Here is a 13,572-nt window from a genome sequence, read left to right as displayed (position 1 = left end):
GTGACCACGCGTTGACAGAATTATAGACAATGGATATGTGTGTATCTGCCTTTACACCAGAGTTTCTCAACCTCAGCACTACTGACATTTGGGGCTGGATAATTTTTTGTTGTGTCTATCCAGTACCCTGCAGGATGGTTAATCCCCTCTACCCACTCCATGCCAGTAGAAAACTCCCCGCCCCCACTTCTGACAATCAAAAATGTCTCCACACGGGGCTTCCCTGGTGGCGCAGTGATTGAGAGTCCGCCTGCTGATGCAGGAGACACGGGTTCGTGCCCCGGTCTGGGAAGATCCCACATGCCGTGGAGCAGCTAGGCCCATGAGCCATGGCCCCGGAGCCTGTGCTCCGCAATGCGAGAGGCCACAACAGTGAGAGACCCACGTACCGCAAAAAAAAAACAAAAAAAACCAAATGTCTCCACATGTTGCCAATTGTCCCCTGGGGGGGGGCAGAATGGCCCTGGGTGAGAACTCTTACTTTATCCAAATCTGCCTATGCCTTTGCTTACATATTGGGTGTGTCTATACCTGACCCAGTGTGTGTTCCCTGTGTATACACCACCCGTTGTGTGCCCAGTGTATCTGCCCTGGGGGTGCGTCTTTTGTGCTGTGTGGATCTCTTGCGTGTGCTCTACCTGTACTCCTTGTATGTGCATCTGTGTGGGGACCCTATGTGAATTGGCTGTATCTGCCTCCTGTGTGTATCAGCCAGCGCCTCTGTGTGCATGTAATATTTCTGTGCGCGTGATAGCACGTAAGTGAACGTGTGAGCACAGATGTGGTGAGCACAGTCGGGGTGGCACGGAGGGAGGGCCAGGAACAGGGATATTAATGTTTCTGAAGTGGATCTGATTTGATACGTCTTGTTCCATTGTCAGCATCTGTTTAGCGGGGATTTGTAATACTTTGTGGCTCTGGATCATTCATGCTTAGCGCAGGATTTGGCCTTGCATACCAATTTTGTTATTAAACACAGTCCTCGCCTCCCCCACAGCCCATCCATCACCTCCCACCCCTGCTCCCCCCACTCTGAGCCGCCCACCGTATTTCAGGGCCCAGCTACCGCCCACCTGCCGCGCCTGCCGCGCCTGATGCCGGAGGGCCTGGGGCTGACAAATTGAATCAGGGGGAGATCATTCCTGGCCTAACGCAGTTTGCAGCATGTTGGAAGGAGAATTGACAAGAGCCATGTCAGTGCTATCACCCCAATCCCATAGGAGCTAAGAGCAGGCTGAGGACTGGGTTGGAAGGAAGGGGGCAGGACAGGAAGAATCCTCAGGGCTGATAGGAGCAGTCAGGTAAAGCCCCTTTCCTCAGATCCACGAGACAGCCTACCATGCCTAGTGTCAGTACCCCTGCCCAGGAGCCCACTCTGGCCCCTGGCCCCTGATGGAGGCTGAGTGAGGCAGGGCCAGCTGGGGCTGAATGGGCTGGGTGGAGCTTGGCTGAGGGGGGCTGGGCTAGGCTGGCTATGTCTTCTCTCCTTGGGATCTTCTTCCTATTCTACTCTTACATGCCCTGGGCAGCAAGTGGAATGGTCACCCTGTTCTCTTCTTTCTTGGCAGCAAGAATTCCCTTCTGAAGGATGCCATGGCTCCAGGCACCCCCAAGGTAGGTGGACAATTGTGTTTTCCTCCAGCCCATCCTAACCTAAGCCCACTCAGAACTGGTTCTTGAGAAAAAGGAGCTCTTCTTGGATCCCCAGCTGTTTTCAGGGTTTGATCGTCAGCCTGAGGCCTCGGGCTGCCCCGTGCACTTGAGTACATGTGTGTATACATGTGAGTAACAGTATGCTCACCTGACTTTCTCTTCTAGTCAGGATGGGGTCAAAGCCAAGAATGACCTGGGGGTGTGGGGGACCCAGACACTAAGTCTGGGGAGACTCAAAGGAGGAAGGTGAGCTGTAGCAGGTAAAGAAAAATATAGAAGTGCAGGTCAAGACAGGTGGTGCAGGGCCTTAGAAGCCAGACCATGGGGTGTGTGCATGTGCTTTGTCCTGAGGGCAACAGGGAGCCAGAGAGGATGCTGGGCTCTTTTGGGGAGACAATCTGACCCTCTGAACAGACACTATGGAAGGGAAGCTTGAAAGCATCAGATGGAGAAAGGAAGAGTTAAGGACAAGTGGCTCAAAGGAAGGGCCAGAGGCCTCAGCAGGATGACATGACTTGTACCAAGAACTCCCATAGGTGGCCACACAGGTAGATGGTACTGCATCCCCAAAGGTGATGATGTTTTGAGGGAGTGGGGACCTGGGGTTGGAGGACTAAACACTCACTCACTGAGTGTCCTCTCCCCCACCCCTCAGTAAGGTGGCATCCTGTCTTATAAGTTCTCACAATGACTTGTAAAAGCAGAAATCCTCAGCCCTTTCTATAGGGAGTGAGGAATGAGTGCTGAATGGATACGTTTTTTTTTTTTTTGGCTGCGCCGCATGGCTTGCAGGATCTTAGCTCCCCAACAAGGGATTGGTCGAACCCCTGGCAGTAAAAGTGCGGAGTCCTAACCACTGGACCACCAGGGAATTCCCCAGAATGGATGAAATCAGTAAGGGAGTGTGTGTGGAGAGATCAGAGCAGAAGCCAAGAAGGGAGTCTGGGACTCCTGTGCTGGAGGTCAAGAGAAGGTCCCAGAGCCAGGGAGGGAGAAGAGGAACAGTGACGAGTGAGGAGGGGCACAGGAGAGCATGGTGTCCCAGGATCCTAAGAGAAGAAAATTCCAAAATGTCTGGGCTGGTCAGCAGTCAAGCAGAAAAGGGCTAGAGAAGGAGGCCATTGTATTTAGAAGTCTTAAAAGCACTGGTGACCTCTGAGAGAGCAGTTTTGGGAAAAGGAGCCAGAGTGACAATCTTACTTCCAGGGGGTTGGCCTGTCTCCCCTGCAGGCCCTTCAAAAAGGTGGGAGTGGACTCCGCATTTTCATTCAGGAAATCACTCAACACAGCAAGCTGGACAGAGGAGGGGCAGGGAACCTAGCCCAGCCCTGGACTGATGCAGGCCCTGGCCAAGGAAGCAAAGCCCTCCCAGCCCTAAAGAGAAAAGGCGTTGGGGGAGAAGGGGGGGCCACACTGGCGGAGCTTGGCCCAGGCTGCAGTCTCCAGTGGCTGTGGTTAAGGCAGGCAGGTCACGGACGTGCTGCCAGGTCAGCCACAACCACTGACCCCTGACACCTGAGCATGGCCGGCAGGCTGGGGACTGGACCCCAGTGAGGCCTGTGTTCAAAGCACAAACACAGACACGATCCACGTCCACACCTGGTTCCCCACATACACAGATGCACACCCACCTGGCCCCGTCAGAATACTCATACAGGAAGTCTTAAATATGTGCAGATTCCTGCAACCACCAACGTGGGCTCATTGATAATCAGACTTAGAGGCAAGGGCCACCGCTCACCCACTTCTAGATATAGGCTCACGCCCCCAAAGCTGCCTGTCTCAGGGTCTGTCCTCAGCCTGGAATGGGGCTTTAGGGAAGCAGGTCATGGGTAGAAGAGGCACGAGGTAGAAGGTTCAAGCAAGAGACTGAGAGGACAGGGAGGAGGAAGGGAGGGAGGAGGAGGAGAGGGCGAGGGGGCCTCAGACAAGATTGATGGCCTCGTTGCCATTAAGAAAAAAATTAGCCGGTGGCGGCTATCATATTAAAGGGTGAAGAAGCCGTGAATTATTTTCTTAAAGATCTTATCGCTTACAATGATAATTTTACCTTCCAAAAGGCCACTTTTAATGAGGCGAAGAGCCAGGCAAAAAGTCATGATTTAATGTCGGGATTTTTTCTTCAAAACACATTTTACTGCTTTTTGGTCCATGTTTAAAAAGTGCCAGTGACCTTTTTTTATTCCGCTTGCCCCAGGTGTAATGCTGAGGCCTTTCAGGGCTTCTAACCTAGAGAGAATGAGAGAGAGCACACAAGCGTGAACTTTCTCATGATGGGGGGGTAGGGGCCCCACGATGCTTCCCCTCCTCAGCATCCTCCTTGGGACCAGAGAAGGAAAAGGACATTGCCTGAAAGCCTACCTCTTTTCCGAGCTGGGGGCCAAGGCACCCACTAGGCCTCCCACTGGGCCTGGGTAGGTGAGGAAGGGGCTCCAAGTTGCAGGGAATCCCATCCCAGTCCCTGCCTGGCCTCTTCCCTCCTCCTGCTCTTGTGATGAGGCTGAGTCAGGGAACCCTGCCAGACCAGCAGCTGCCCCCCACTTCCCAGGGCCCTTGCCTGAGGATGTGCAGCGTGGCCACCGCATGCAGGTCACATCCTAAGGCTCAGTCGGAGATGAAGGATAAATGGCTGCTCCATCTTTCCCAAATTGCTTTCTTTGGGCTGTCAGTGGCGATTTGGCATGGTTTTCTAAGCTGGGGAGGCCTCCTAGGGAATTGTATGCTTCCGGCTCTGGGCTGTGCAGGCTGGAAAAGGTGGGGGGTAGGAAGTATGGATTGCTTTCAGGCCTCCAGGCCCCAGTTTGCAGTTGAACAGGCCTTGGCAAGAGGCAGCAAGAGCAGGCTGAACGTGCCATGTGGTATTTAGAATTGTGGTGCTCGTGTACAATTTAAAGCAGACAGTTTATTAATCTAAACTGCGGGCATATGTAGAAGAGCCCATGCAGGATTGACATGGGGGGATTAATTTTGCTGGGATTTTTGCTGGGGTCATCGCCACAGCACAGGGATAAATGGAGCCAGTGTACATCCCTAGCTGCACGAAGGAAACTCTTACACACTATTTAATTTACTGTCTCCATAGCGGGGCTGCCACCAGCCTGTATTAGGGGCAGGCAGGGCAGCAGGGATGTGGCTTTACCCCCAACCCTTCAGAGGGGTCCCAGAGTCTCTGCTCACTATGGGAGAACAAAGCCTATATATAGTCTCAGCCCACTGGGAGGCCTGCCCCACTGGGACAGAGATTCGCTGGGGTGGAAGAGGTTGGACCCTCTCCAGGGGTCTCCACCCATCCCTAGGATCAAGCTATCCTTTCCCACAACCAGACTCTGGGGGGCCTGACCACATGCCTTCAGAATCTCAAGCGGTCTCTACCCCTCTGCCCTCCTTTTCTCTGCCTCTATCCCAAAAGCTCCATAGGTCCGGACACTCTAGGGAACTGACTGTAGGTCTCATTCAGCCTGAGGCCACGTGTCCTTTTTCTTCTTCCAGTCCCTCTTGTTGTCTGCTTCCATCAAGAGGGAAGGAGAGTCTCCGACAGCATCACCACACTCGTCTGCCACTGACGACCTGCACCACTCAGACAGATACCAGGTGAGGAGGGGTGGGATGGGCCCTGCCTTATAGGGCAGGCCTGGGGCTAACTCCTCCCATCCTCAGGATACAAGGGGAAAGGCCTGAACTGTGTTTGGTTCCCTCTGTGTCTAGTGCTTCTAACTGAACCGAAAGGCACAGATGTCAGGGAATGTGCCATAAATAGATGGATTTTAGGGAGAGATGCCAAGGTCACCTGGGCTCAGGTGGGCTCTTCGGAAGCATCCCAGCCATCTGGAGGTCTCCTCTAGGGTTCCGTTGAGAGAGAGAGAGAGAGAGAGAGAGAAAGAGAGAGAGAGAGAGAGAGAGGGAGAGAGAGAGAGAGATTGCCTGTGAGTGCCTTGGGCATAACTACACAATCCTAAAACATCAGAGCAGGAGGGGGACCTAAGGGTAATATCCCAGTTTATACAGACCTTATTTGTGGTAGGAAGGAGAAGACAGAGCCCTGCCTTCAGGAGCCCCAGTCAGAGGGCAGAAAACAGGGCTTGCTCCAGGGAACATGCTATCTAAATGGCAGCACGGCTTCTCAGGGAGCCCTTATGTGAACAGGGAAACACAGCCCTGACTAATGCAAAGAGACAAGGCAGCAGGGACCTGTCATCTGGGGTAGAGAACCAGGGCCACTGCTGGTACACAGGAAGCCTTTCTTGGAATTCGAGGTCTTCTCTCTGGGCACTTTTTCCTCCTAGCTGACACAGCCTGGCGTCAGGGTGCAGAGTTTGGTGAGTGGAATACGGAGTGTGGGCTGTACACCAGCTTCAACTAGCACCTCCTCTGCTGGATGCCTCTGTCTGGGACTCAAACTGCAGAGCCCAAAGTGCCAGCCCTGGGGAGGGATCCCTGCTCTTGTGAGCGCTGGTTTGAGAAAGGCAGTCAGTCCTCACCCAAACAATCCTGATTCAAGATGGAGAAATGACCCAACTCTAGGGGATTCTGGGATAGGGAGACAAGGCTCCATCCCAGAGAATTCTATCCCAAAGGGAGACAGAGCCCTGCCTTCAGAGGCGGATCCTGTCTCTTTCAGCCACAGCATTCAGCTCCACTATTTGTTGAACTAGGGGAAGAGTAACCATCAGGCATAGGCATGGCATGCTAGGCATACGCTAGGTGTGCAAAGGCATGGCACCAAGGCCTCTGTGATTTAGAGTCAACCTTTCCAGCTTCCATTCCTAATACTGCCTTCCGTGAATCCTGTGTGCTGTGCTCACCAGATTAATGCTAACCACTCGTTGGCTGTGCCACTCCTTTCTTGCCTCTCTGCTTTTACACATGCTGCTTTTAACCGGGTTATTTTACCCCACCCCATCAAATTTCTATTTATCCCTCAACAACCTGCCCAACTTCCCTCTGCTCCGGGAAGCCTTTCTGGATTAGCTTTCTCTTCTCATGACCCCTTCATGCCCATGTTATTGCCCTGATCATCTTATATCAACACCCATTTAAGTATGTTTCCATTATCTTCTAGTATATAACAATCCATCCCAAAACTTAGTGGCTTAATACAACTTATAATCTCTCATGATTTCTCATGATTCTGTCGGCTGAGTAGGCCTTTCCTCTTTCATTAAGCTCATTCAGCTAGAGGACTAGCTGGCCTAGAAAGTCCAAAATGGCCTCACCACATGTCTGGGAGATTAGGGACCTTGGTTTTCTTCCATATGGCCTATCATCCTCCAGGAGGTTAGACTGGCTTCCTTACTTGGCAGTCTCAGGGCAGTGTCATGCCAAGAGGGCGAAGGCCAAAGCTGAAAGGCCTCTTGAGGCCTAGGCTCTGGAACTCACAAAGCTAACACAATCAAGGGATGAGGAAATGCAGCTCTTTGATAGGAGGAGCTGCCAAGAATTATGAACATACTTAATCTATCATGATGAGCCTGACTCTTGCACTAGACTGACGGGCTCACCAAGGCCCCTTCTTTACTCCTTCCTTTACTCAAACACTTATCTAGTACTCACTCATGCTCAGCCCAGGCTCCCTGCCCTCACGGGGTTAGATGTGCAAATAGATAATTACAGCCCAGTGTTTTAAGTGCTATGAAAGAGAAAATCAGGGTAAGATTCACAGAGGAGGTAATGACTGAACAGGATGAGTAGGAGTTCACTTTGGTGGACCAGGAAGAAAAGATATTCCAGATCAAGGCAACACTATGTATGTGCAAAAGGCAGAGAGGTGTAACACAGAATGATGTATTTGGGGACCCACTAGAAGTTCAGTTTTGTTAGAATGTAAAACACAAGGGGAACTGGTAGAAAGTGAAGCTGGAATCCCCTGATCTTTACACAACACCTGGCATGTAGTAGTTGCTCAATTATGTTGGACTGTTTTTAAAAAAATCATCAAACTTGGCCCTGAAATCAGGAGGTACTGGTTTCTGGTTTGGATTCCCATTTCCTTAGCCCCTGCTGGGTTACCTAACCCTTTAACCATTACCTCACTTTACCCTCATAGCAACTGTGCAAGCTAGGATTCATTGCCCCCAATTTATAGCTAAGGAAACAGGCCTAGAGAGAAGAAGTGACTTTTCTAAAAGCACATATATTATAAGTAACCAAGTCAGGATTTGAACTTGAGTTTGTCTGGCCTTGAATCCTAGATTGTTTCTCAGCCCTGCACTGGGCTTAGCGGCTTCCCTCATAAATATCCTCCTCTCCACCCCACGGATTTCTCCTGCATGCTAGACCATTACTGGATAGAGATGACCTCCCAAGTAGAAGGGACAGGTCTGTAAACAGTCAAAATATCCAAGTTCAAAGGAAAGCCAAGGGACTGTGAAAACTCAGAGGAAACAACTAACCCAACACTGAGGGAAAAGCGAAGTCATCCCAGAGTCCTGTAGGATGAACAACAAACAGTTATCCAAGCAGGGAATATGGGTGCATGGAGAATAATATAGCCCAAAGTCCAGAGTATGGGGTGCTCAAAGAGCTACAGGTAGTGTCAGGAGGGGAAAAGGAGAGAGCAGGAGTGGCAGAAGAAGAGTCTGGAGAAATAGGCAGAGCACGTCAGAGACGACCTGTATGCCACGGTGCAGATCTCAGTGGAGAACCACTAAAGGATTTAAAGGGGAGAAGAAAGAGGGTCAATTTTGCATGATACAAAGATCACACTGCATGTACGATGGAAGATGGGTTACAGGGAGAAAAGCTGGAGATGAGAAGGCCAGATGGGAGACAGCTGCAAATTTAGAGAGCTCCTAAGATTATGAACTAGAGCAAGGACATCCAAGATAGGTATAGTCACTGAAGAAACACGCAGGGATGGCTGGCCTGTGCCCAGCGCTGTGCCGGGCTCTGGCTTCACCCAGGACTCACACATAGCCCCATCCCTGGAGTGGTCAGCCCACCGACAACCATTTGTACAAGCCATACTGAGAGTAGAGATGGAAGTAGAGAGGAAATGATATTTTTCGGTTAGGCCTGGAAGGGCGAGAAGGAGATACACAGAAGGGGAGATAAAAAGATGTAGGAGACCTTAAGAGGTAGACTCTGAGATGAAAGAAGGCTTGAGTGTGAGGAACTGAAGGAGGGTGGGGTCAAGGATGACTCACTCTCAACTATCTGGTGTGGGCACACCAGAGTGGATGGTGGTATCCCGTTAGAAACTGAGAATCCTGGGAGAAGGCACTTGTTTGAGGGATGCTGGGTTCCACTTTGGCCGCGTGGCTGTGCGTTGCCAGTGGCAGCTCCAAAGGTTGTCCAGAAGACAGGTGAAACGGGAATCCTCTAATATCGGGATTGATGAAAGGCTGGGGACTGGGGAAGAGACAGTTGGGACTCGCGGTGAGAAGGGCCACTGCGATCAGGAAGTGCTACGCCATCCCCCCAGCAAAGGGGTAGCCGCGCGGGAGGCGGGAGCCAGGCGGGGTTCCGGGACGGAAGGAGCCCCGCGCTGGGAGGCGCCGTGGAGTAGGGTGGGAGGACCTCGCAGCCACTAAAACCCGGGCGGGTTGGCTTTGCGGCCGGTGGGAGGGACCCCAGGGCGGCCTCAGCCTGTTGCTGCCGGAGTGCGAGCCGCTGTTTCCTGGTCCCGGCCCGGCAGCCCCCACCACTTCTTGAACTTTCACCCCCGGCGCGCGACGGCGCCGAGTCACGTGATCAAGGCCAACATGGCCGCCGCCGCCGTTGGGAGCTGAGGTGCCGCCGCCGCCGGGCAGCCGGGGGGAATCCGCCCGCATCGCCGCCCTCGCCGGCCGGGCGGCCGCGGGGCCCGGAGCGCCGGAGGCCGGGGCTGGGGCGGCACTGCGCGGCGGCCACGGGGTCCCGCTAGAGCAGCCTCCGGCGGCTATGCCGAAGGCCCGGAGCGGCCGGCGGAGCAGGGGGGCCGGCGGGAGGGAGGAAGTAGGTTTGTTTACGGGCTGTTTGGGGCGGGGCAGGTGTGGACCGGGGGCTGGGGCTGGGGCAGGGGTCGGGACTCCAGGCCGCGCTGACGCTCTCCTCTCTTTTTTGCATTTGCTCGGGATCTTTTCCCAGACCTTCTTGCGAGTGCGAGCCAACCGGCAGACCCGACTGAATGGTGAGTCTTGCGCGGCCCCTCCCTCCGCCCCACCCCCGGCCTCCTCCCTCCCTCACTGCCTGCAGTTCTTGACTTTTCTGGGTCTCTTCGACATCAGGGCCCACTGGCGGCTTCTTCACAGTCACAGCTCCTGAGTATATGCTGACCAAGGCGGCTGCCCTCAGTTTCTCCATCTGTCTAGTGGAGGTTATGGTCCCCAGCTCTTGCGTGAGCCTCTCTAGGCCTTGAAGAACCCTGGGGGTCAGTAAGTGCCAGAGAATGAGAAACAAGCCACACAATTCCACGCGGGAGCTCAGTTTTGAATTTGCAAACTGCTGGGACCTCACTGTACAAGCCGGCAGGGCGCTGAGAATGTTTTTCTTTCAGTTTTTAATCAGTGCCCAGTAGTGTGAATACAGCCTCTCTGCTGAGACTTGACAATGCAGTGAGATCTGGAGTTCCCACGGCAACAGGAACTAACTCATCCCAGGGCTTTTTGAGTTATCAGTCGGCCCACATTTCACAAAGGTGATCAGCGTGGGCTCGACAGCTCTTAGAGGCCTTCTCTGAAAGCACTCCGTGTATGTACTACCTGGCAGGCCACCATCCCGCCCCCCCCGCCCCGTGCCCCTTTTGGATTTAAGCCTCTGGAACATTCCTATTTGCTGAACACAATTGAATGATCTAGTTTTTTGTGCTGGCTAGGGTGTGGTATATATGGGGGTTGTCTCTAAGGGGCTTGGGGGTCTCTAGGCCAACTAGTGAGTGAGGCCATGGACGTTCAAGATCCCCAGTTCCTGCCACTTGGTTTCTGCTGGGAGGCTGAGCCCCAGACTGGGAAAAGGAGAGCATTTATCATGGGCCGGCACCATGTTAAGCACCTTTATCATAACTGAGAGGAAGTGTTAACACACATTTTGTAGATGAGGAAACTGAGGCTGGGAGAGGTGAAGGTGATTTGTTTAAAACCACACAGCTGGGATGTAACTGCACCATGGTTTGAACTGGTTTGTTTATCTCCAGAGCCTGTGCTTCTTGGACCATGCCATGCTACCTCCTTGGCAATACTTTGACTTGTCCTACTCAGTGGAAGCCTCTAGGTAGGGAGCAAACTTTCCCTATCATGTTTTAGTAAGCTTAGTTCAGGACTTAGAAGATGAATGGCAGTAGAATAATCAAACCTCAATTGCTTATCTGAGAATTTCCAGGTGATGCCCAATCCATCAGGGACTTTCCTGGGACTACAAGGAATTTTCTGGCATGGGTGGCCTGGGCAAGGAGAGCATCCAGTATCATGCCTTCCTTGGCAATCCTATGAGATTCATTCCTTTATTCAATTATCAGTGCCTGTCATAGTCTCCTTCTTACCAGAGAGGCACTCCCTTGAGCTTTAGGCCGGGTAGGGGAGGAACCTTTGTACTGGCACACTGCTCCATACAGGCTTCTAGAAGTCTCAGGGTACCTTGCTCAATGCCTTTCTGATATCTAGCATCCCTTCTCCATCCTAGCCCTGGCTCTAGAGCAGTGGTCCCCAACCTTTTTGGCACCAGGGACTGGTTTTGTGTAAGACAATTTTTCCACAGACTGGGACGGTGGGGGGGGGAAAGGATGGTTTCAGGATGATTCAAGCTCATTACATTTATTGTGCCCTTTATTTCTATTACTATTACTTTGTAACATATAATGAAGTAATTACACAACTTAGCATAATGCAGAATCAGTGGGAGCTCTGAGCTTGTTTTCCTGCAACTAGATGGACCCATTTGGGAGTGATGGGACCACCTCGGCTCCACCTCAGATCCTCAGACATCAGATTCTCATAAGGAGCGCGCAACCTAGATCCCTCGCGTGTGCAGTTCACAGTAGGGTTCGCACTTCTGTGAGAATATAGTACTGCCGCTGATCTGACAGGAGGTGGAGCTCAAGCCATAATTCGACCAATGGGCAGCGGCTGTAAATACACATGAAGCCTCCCTCGCTCACCTCCTGCTGTGTGGCCCGGTTCCTAACAGGCCATGGACTGGTACTGGTCCGTGGCCTGGGGGTTGGGGACCCCTGCTCTAGAGTGTCAAGATGGCCCAAGCCTGAGAGTCCAAGGGTTAGGGGAGTCAAGGTGAAGGAGTCTAGATCTTTGTCCACAAAATGAAGCGGGGCACCAGAACATAGTCACGTCTCCTATAGTGAGAGCACAGGAAATTGAGATGGGCCAGGCTGCAGACCACGGTTTCTCAAACTCCATGCTCAGTCCTGGTGGGATGGTGGCTTTCTTGCTGATTGGGCTCTTTCTAGGGCTACTCTGTTTTAGGGTTGGAGTCCTGCCTCAGACCCTCAACAGGCAGGATCCCCAAGTGCATATTCTTGCTGACCTAGCACACTCACAAGATCAATCTTTGTTGATGCTGATCAGTTGGGGGCACTCTTGGGACAGGAGAGCCTTCTAAGCTGTGGAGTCAGGCCTGGTTTCCTATGCTGCCTTTGCCACTTTTTAGCTACCTGGACAACTGCCTTGACTATCTTTTTCTGTTAAAATGGATAATACAACCTAGTTTCTGGATATAGAATAAAATGAGCTACCTTGTATAAGGTATTTGGCTCTGAACCTTACACATAATTGAAGCTCTAAACTGTAACTTACCGACTCTCACCTGCATCACCTTTCACCTGTGTCTCGCTCCCTAAACTGCATTGATGAGCTTTCCACCAGGGTCAGTATCCACAGGAAGTTCTTTCTGGCCTTGCAGTGGGGAACCCTTCCCTCCTTGGCTGGCTCCACCCCTACCCCCACCCCAGTCAGTCTGGTCTCAGAGTGGCTAGCTCTACTCCTGTTGCATCACAGGAGTGGATAGAGGGAACAGACTCCCTTGTTTTGACCCCTTCCTGCTTCAGTGACAGGAGGGCTGCAGAGAGGGATTAGTGAGCTAATGAGAAATGATTGTATCTCTCGGCATTAATTAGCAGTGCTGTGGGCTTGCAGCATGCACTTTGGAATTGAACCCCCTGCGGGACAGCATGGCAGGGAGCCCTCTGCACTGATTAGAAATGATGGAACAGGTTTGGGTAGGCACAGTAAGGGCTACCCTCTCAAGGTATCTGGGCTGTCTGACTCAGATCCTCTATACCTTTATGACTGGGCCTCAGTCTCCTCTTCTGTAAAATGGGACCAGTGGACATGAGAGAAATTTCACTGGGGTAATTCTACATAGGACACTAAGGTCTGTACCTCAGGGCTCTTGGCCCAGGAACAAAGGGGTTTTTAACTGATAAGTTAACAGCAGGCCAAATCAGGCCCCTGGAGGGACCTTGGATTCTAGCCAAGAAATGTTCTCTAAAGTTATGCTTCTTGACTCTAAAAGAGCCTGTGGTCTTGGCCTTCTGGGGAGACACATAGCAAGTGCCAAGGAGAGCATCTTTGCTCACTGGATTCATTGAGCACTGCAGGTAGGAAGGTAAGGGTTGAGCTTGAGCCAGCTGTGGCCGAAGAGTGGACACTTCACTGGCCTAGCACCAATCTCCTCCCCAGGTGCTCTTGGCAAGGTCCAGTCCCCAAAGGAGCCGAAGGTGCTGCATGATGAGGGCCAGATGAGGCACTGAACAAAAGGGCTAATGGCTGGCAGGAGGTCAGGATGTGTCAGCTCCACTGGGACCTTGGGAACTACAGTGACCGTCTGCCTGTTCTATGCTTTGTTTTCGGTTTCTCCATGCAGCTCGGATTGGGAAAATGAAACGGAGGAAGCAAGATGAAGGGCAGGTATGTCCCCTGTGCAGCCGCCCCCTGGCAGGATCGGAGCAGGAGATGAGTAGGCATGTGGAGCATTGCCTTTCTAAGGTAGAGG

The 13,572-nt window shown here is 52.3% G+C and overlaps 1 protein-coding gene and 1 long non-coding RNA gene across 8 annotated transcripts in view; one reads left to right on the top strand and one right to left on the bottom strand.

The window, feature by feature from the left end:
* The window catches only part of LOC111175727 (uncharacterized), a 31,744-nt gene extending 18,262 nt beyond the window's left edge, over positions 1-13,482 (bottom strand). Inside the window, exons 1-4 of the long non-coding RNA XR_016387455.1 lie at positions 8,796-13,482; positions 5,441-5,491; positions 4,211-4,398; positions 3,704-3,882 (exon numbers count right to left, since the gene is read on the bottom strand). This is a non-coding gene — a long non-coding RNA (uncharacterized LOC111175727). The remainder of the gene's footprint in view (positions 1-3,703; positions 3,883-4,210; positions 4,399-5,440; positions 5,492-8,795) is intronic.
* Positions 1-13,572, top strand: part of RNF220 (ring finger protein 220) — a 222,971-nt gene that overhangs the window by 193,598 nt on the left and 15,801 nt on the right. For 4 of the 7 annotated variants that reach the window (XM_022575531.3, XM_089894284.1, XM_089894313.1 and 1 more), the window contains 4 exons: positions 1,569-1,614; positions 5,143-5,244; positions 9,718-9,760; positions 13,444-13,565. In XM_022575531.3, coding sequence (XP_022431239.1) covers positions 1,569-1,614; positions 5,143-5,244; positions 9,718-9,760; positions 13,444-13,565 — 313 coding nt within the window. Of the gene's footprint in view, positions 1-1,568; positions 1,615-5,142; positions 5,245-9,391; positions 9,586-9,717; positions 9,761-13,443; positions 13,566-13,572 lie in introns of those variants that run through there. The other 3 variants (XM_022575532.3, XM_089894301.1, XM_089894316.1) reach the window with 3 other exon arrangements.

The sequence above is a fragment of the Delphinapterus leucas genome, chromosome 1, assembly GCF_059928025.1.
Source record: "Delphinapterus leucas isolate spDelLeu-1000000601 "Yukka" chromosome 1, BTC_Dleu_Yukka2, whole genome shotgun sequence".
Taxonomy (NCBI): Eukaryota; Metazoa; Chordata; class Mammalia; order Artiodactyla; family Monodontidae; genus Delphinapterus; species Delphinapterus leucas.
Note: the sequence above shows the minus strand (reverse complement) of the source record. Positions and strands in the feature narration are given on the sequence as shown.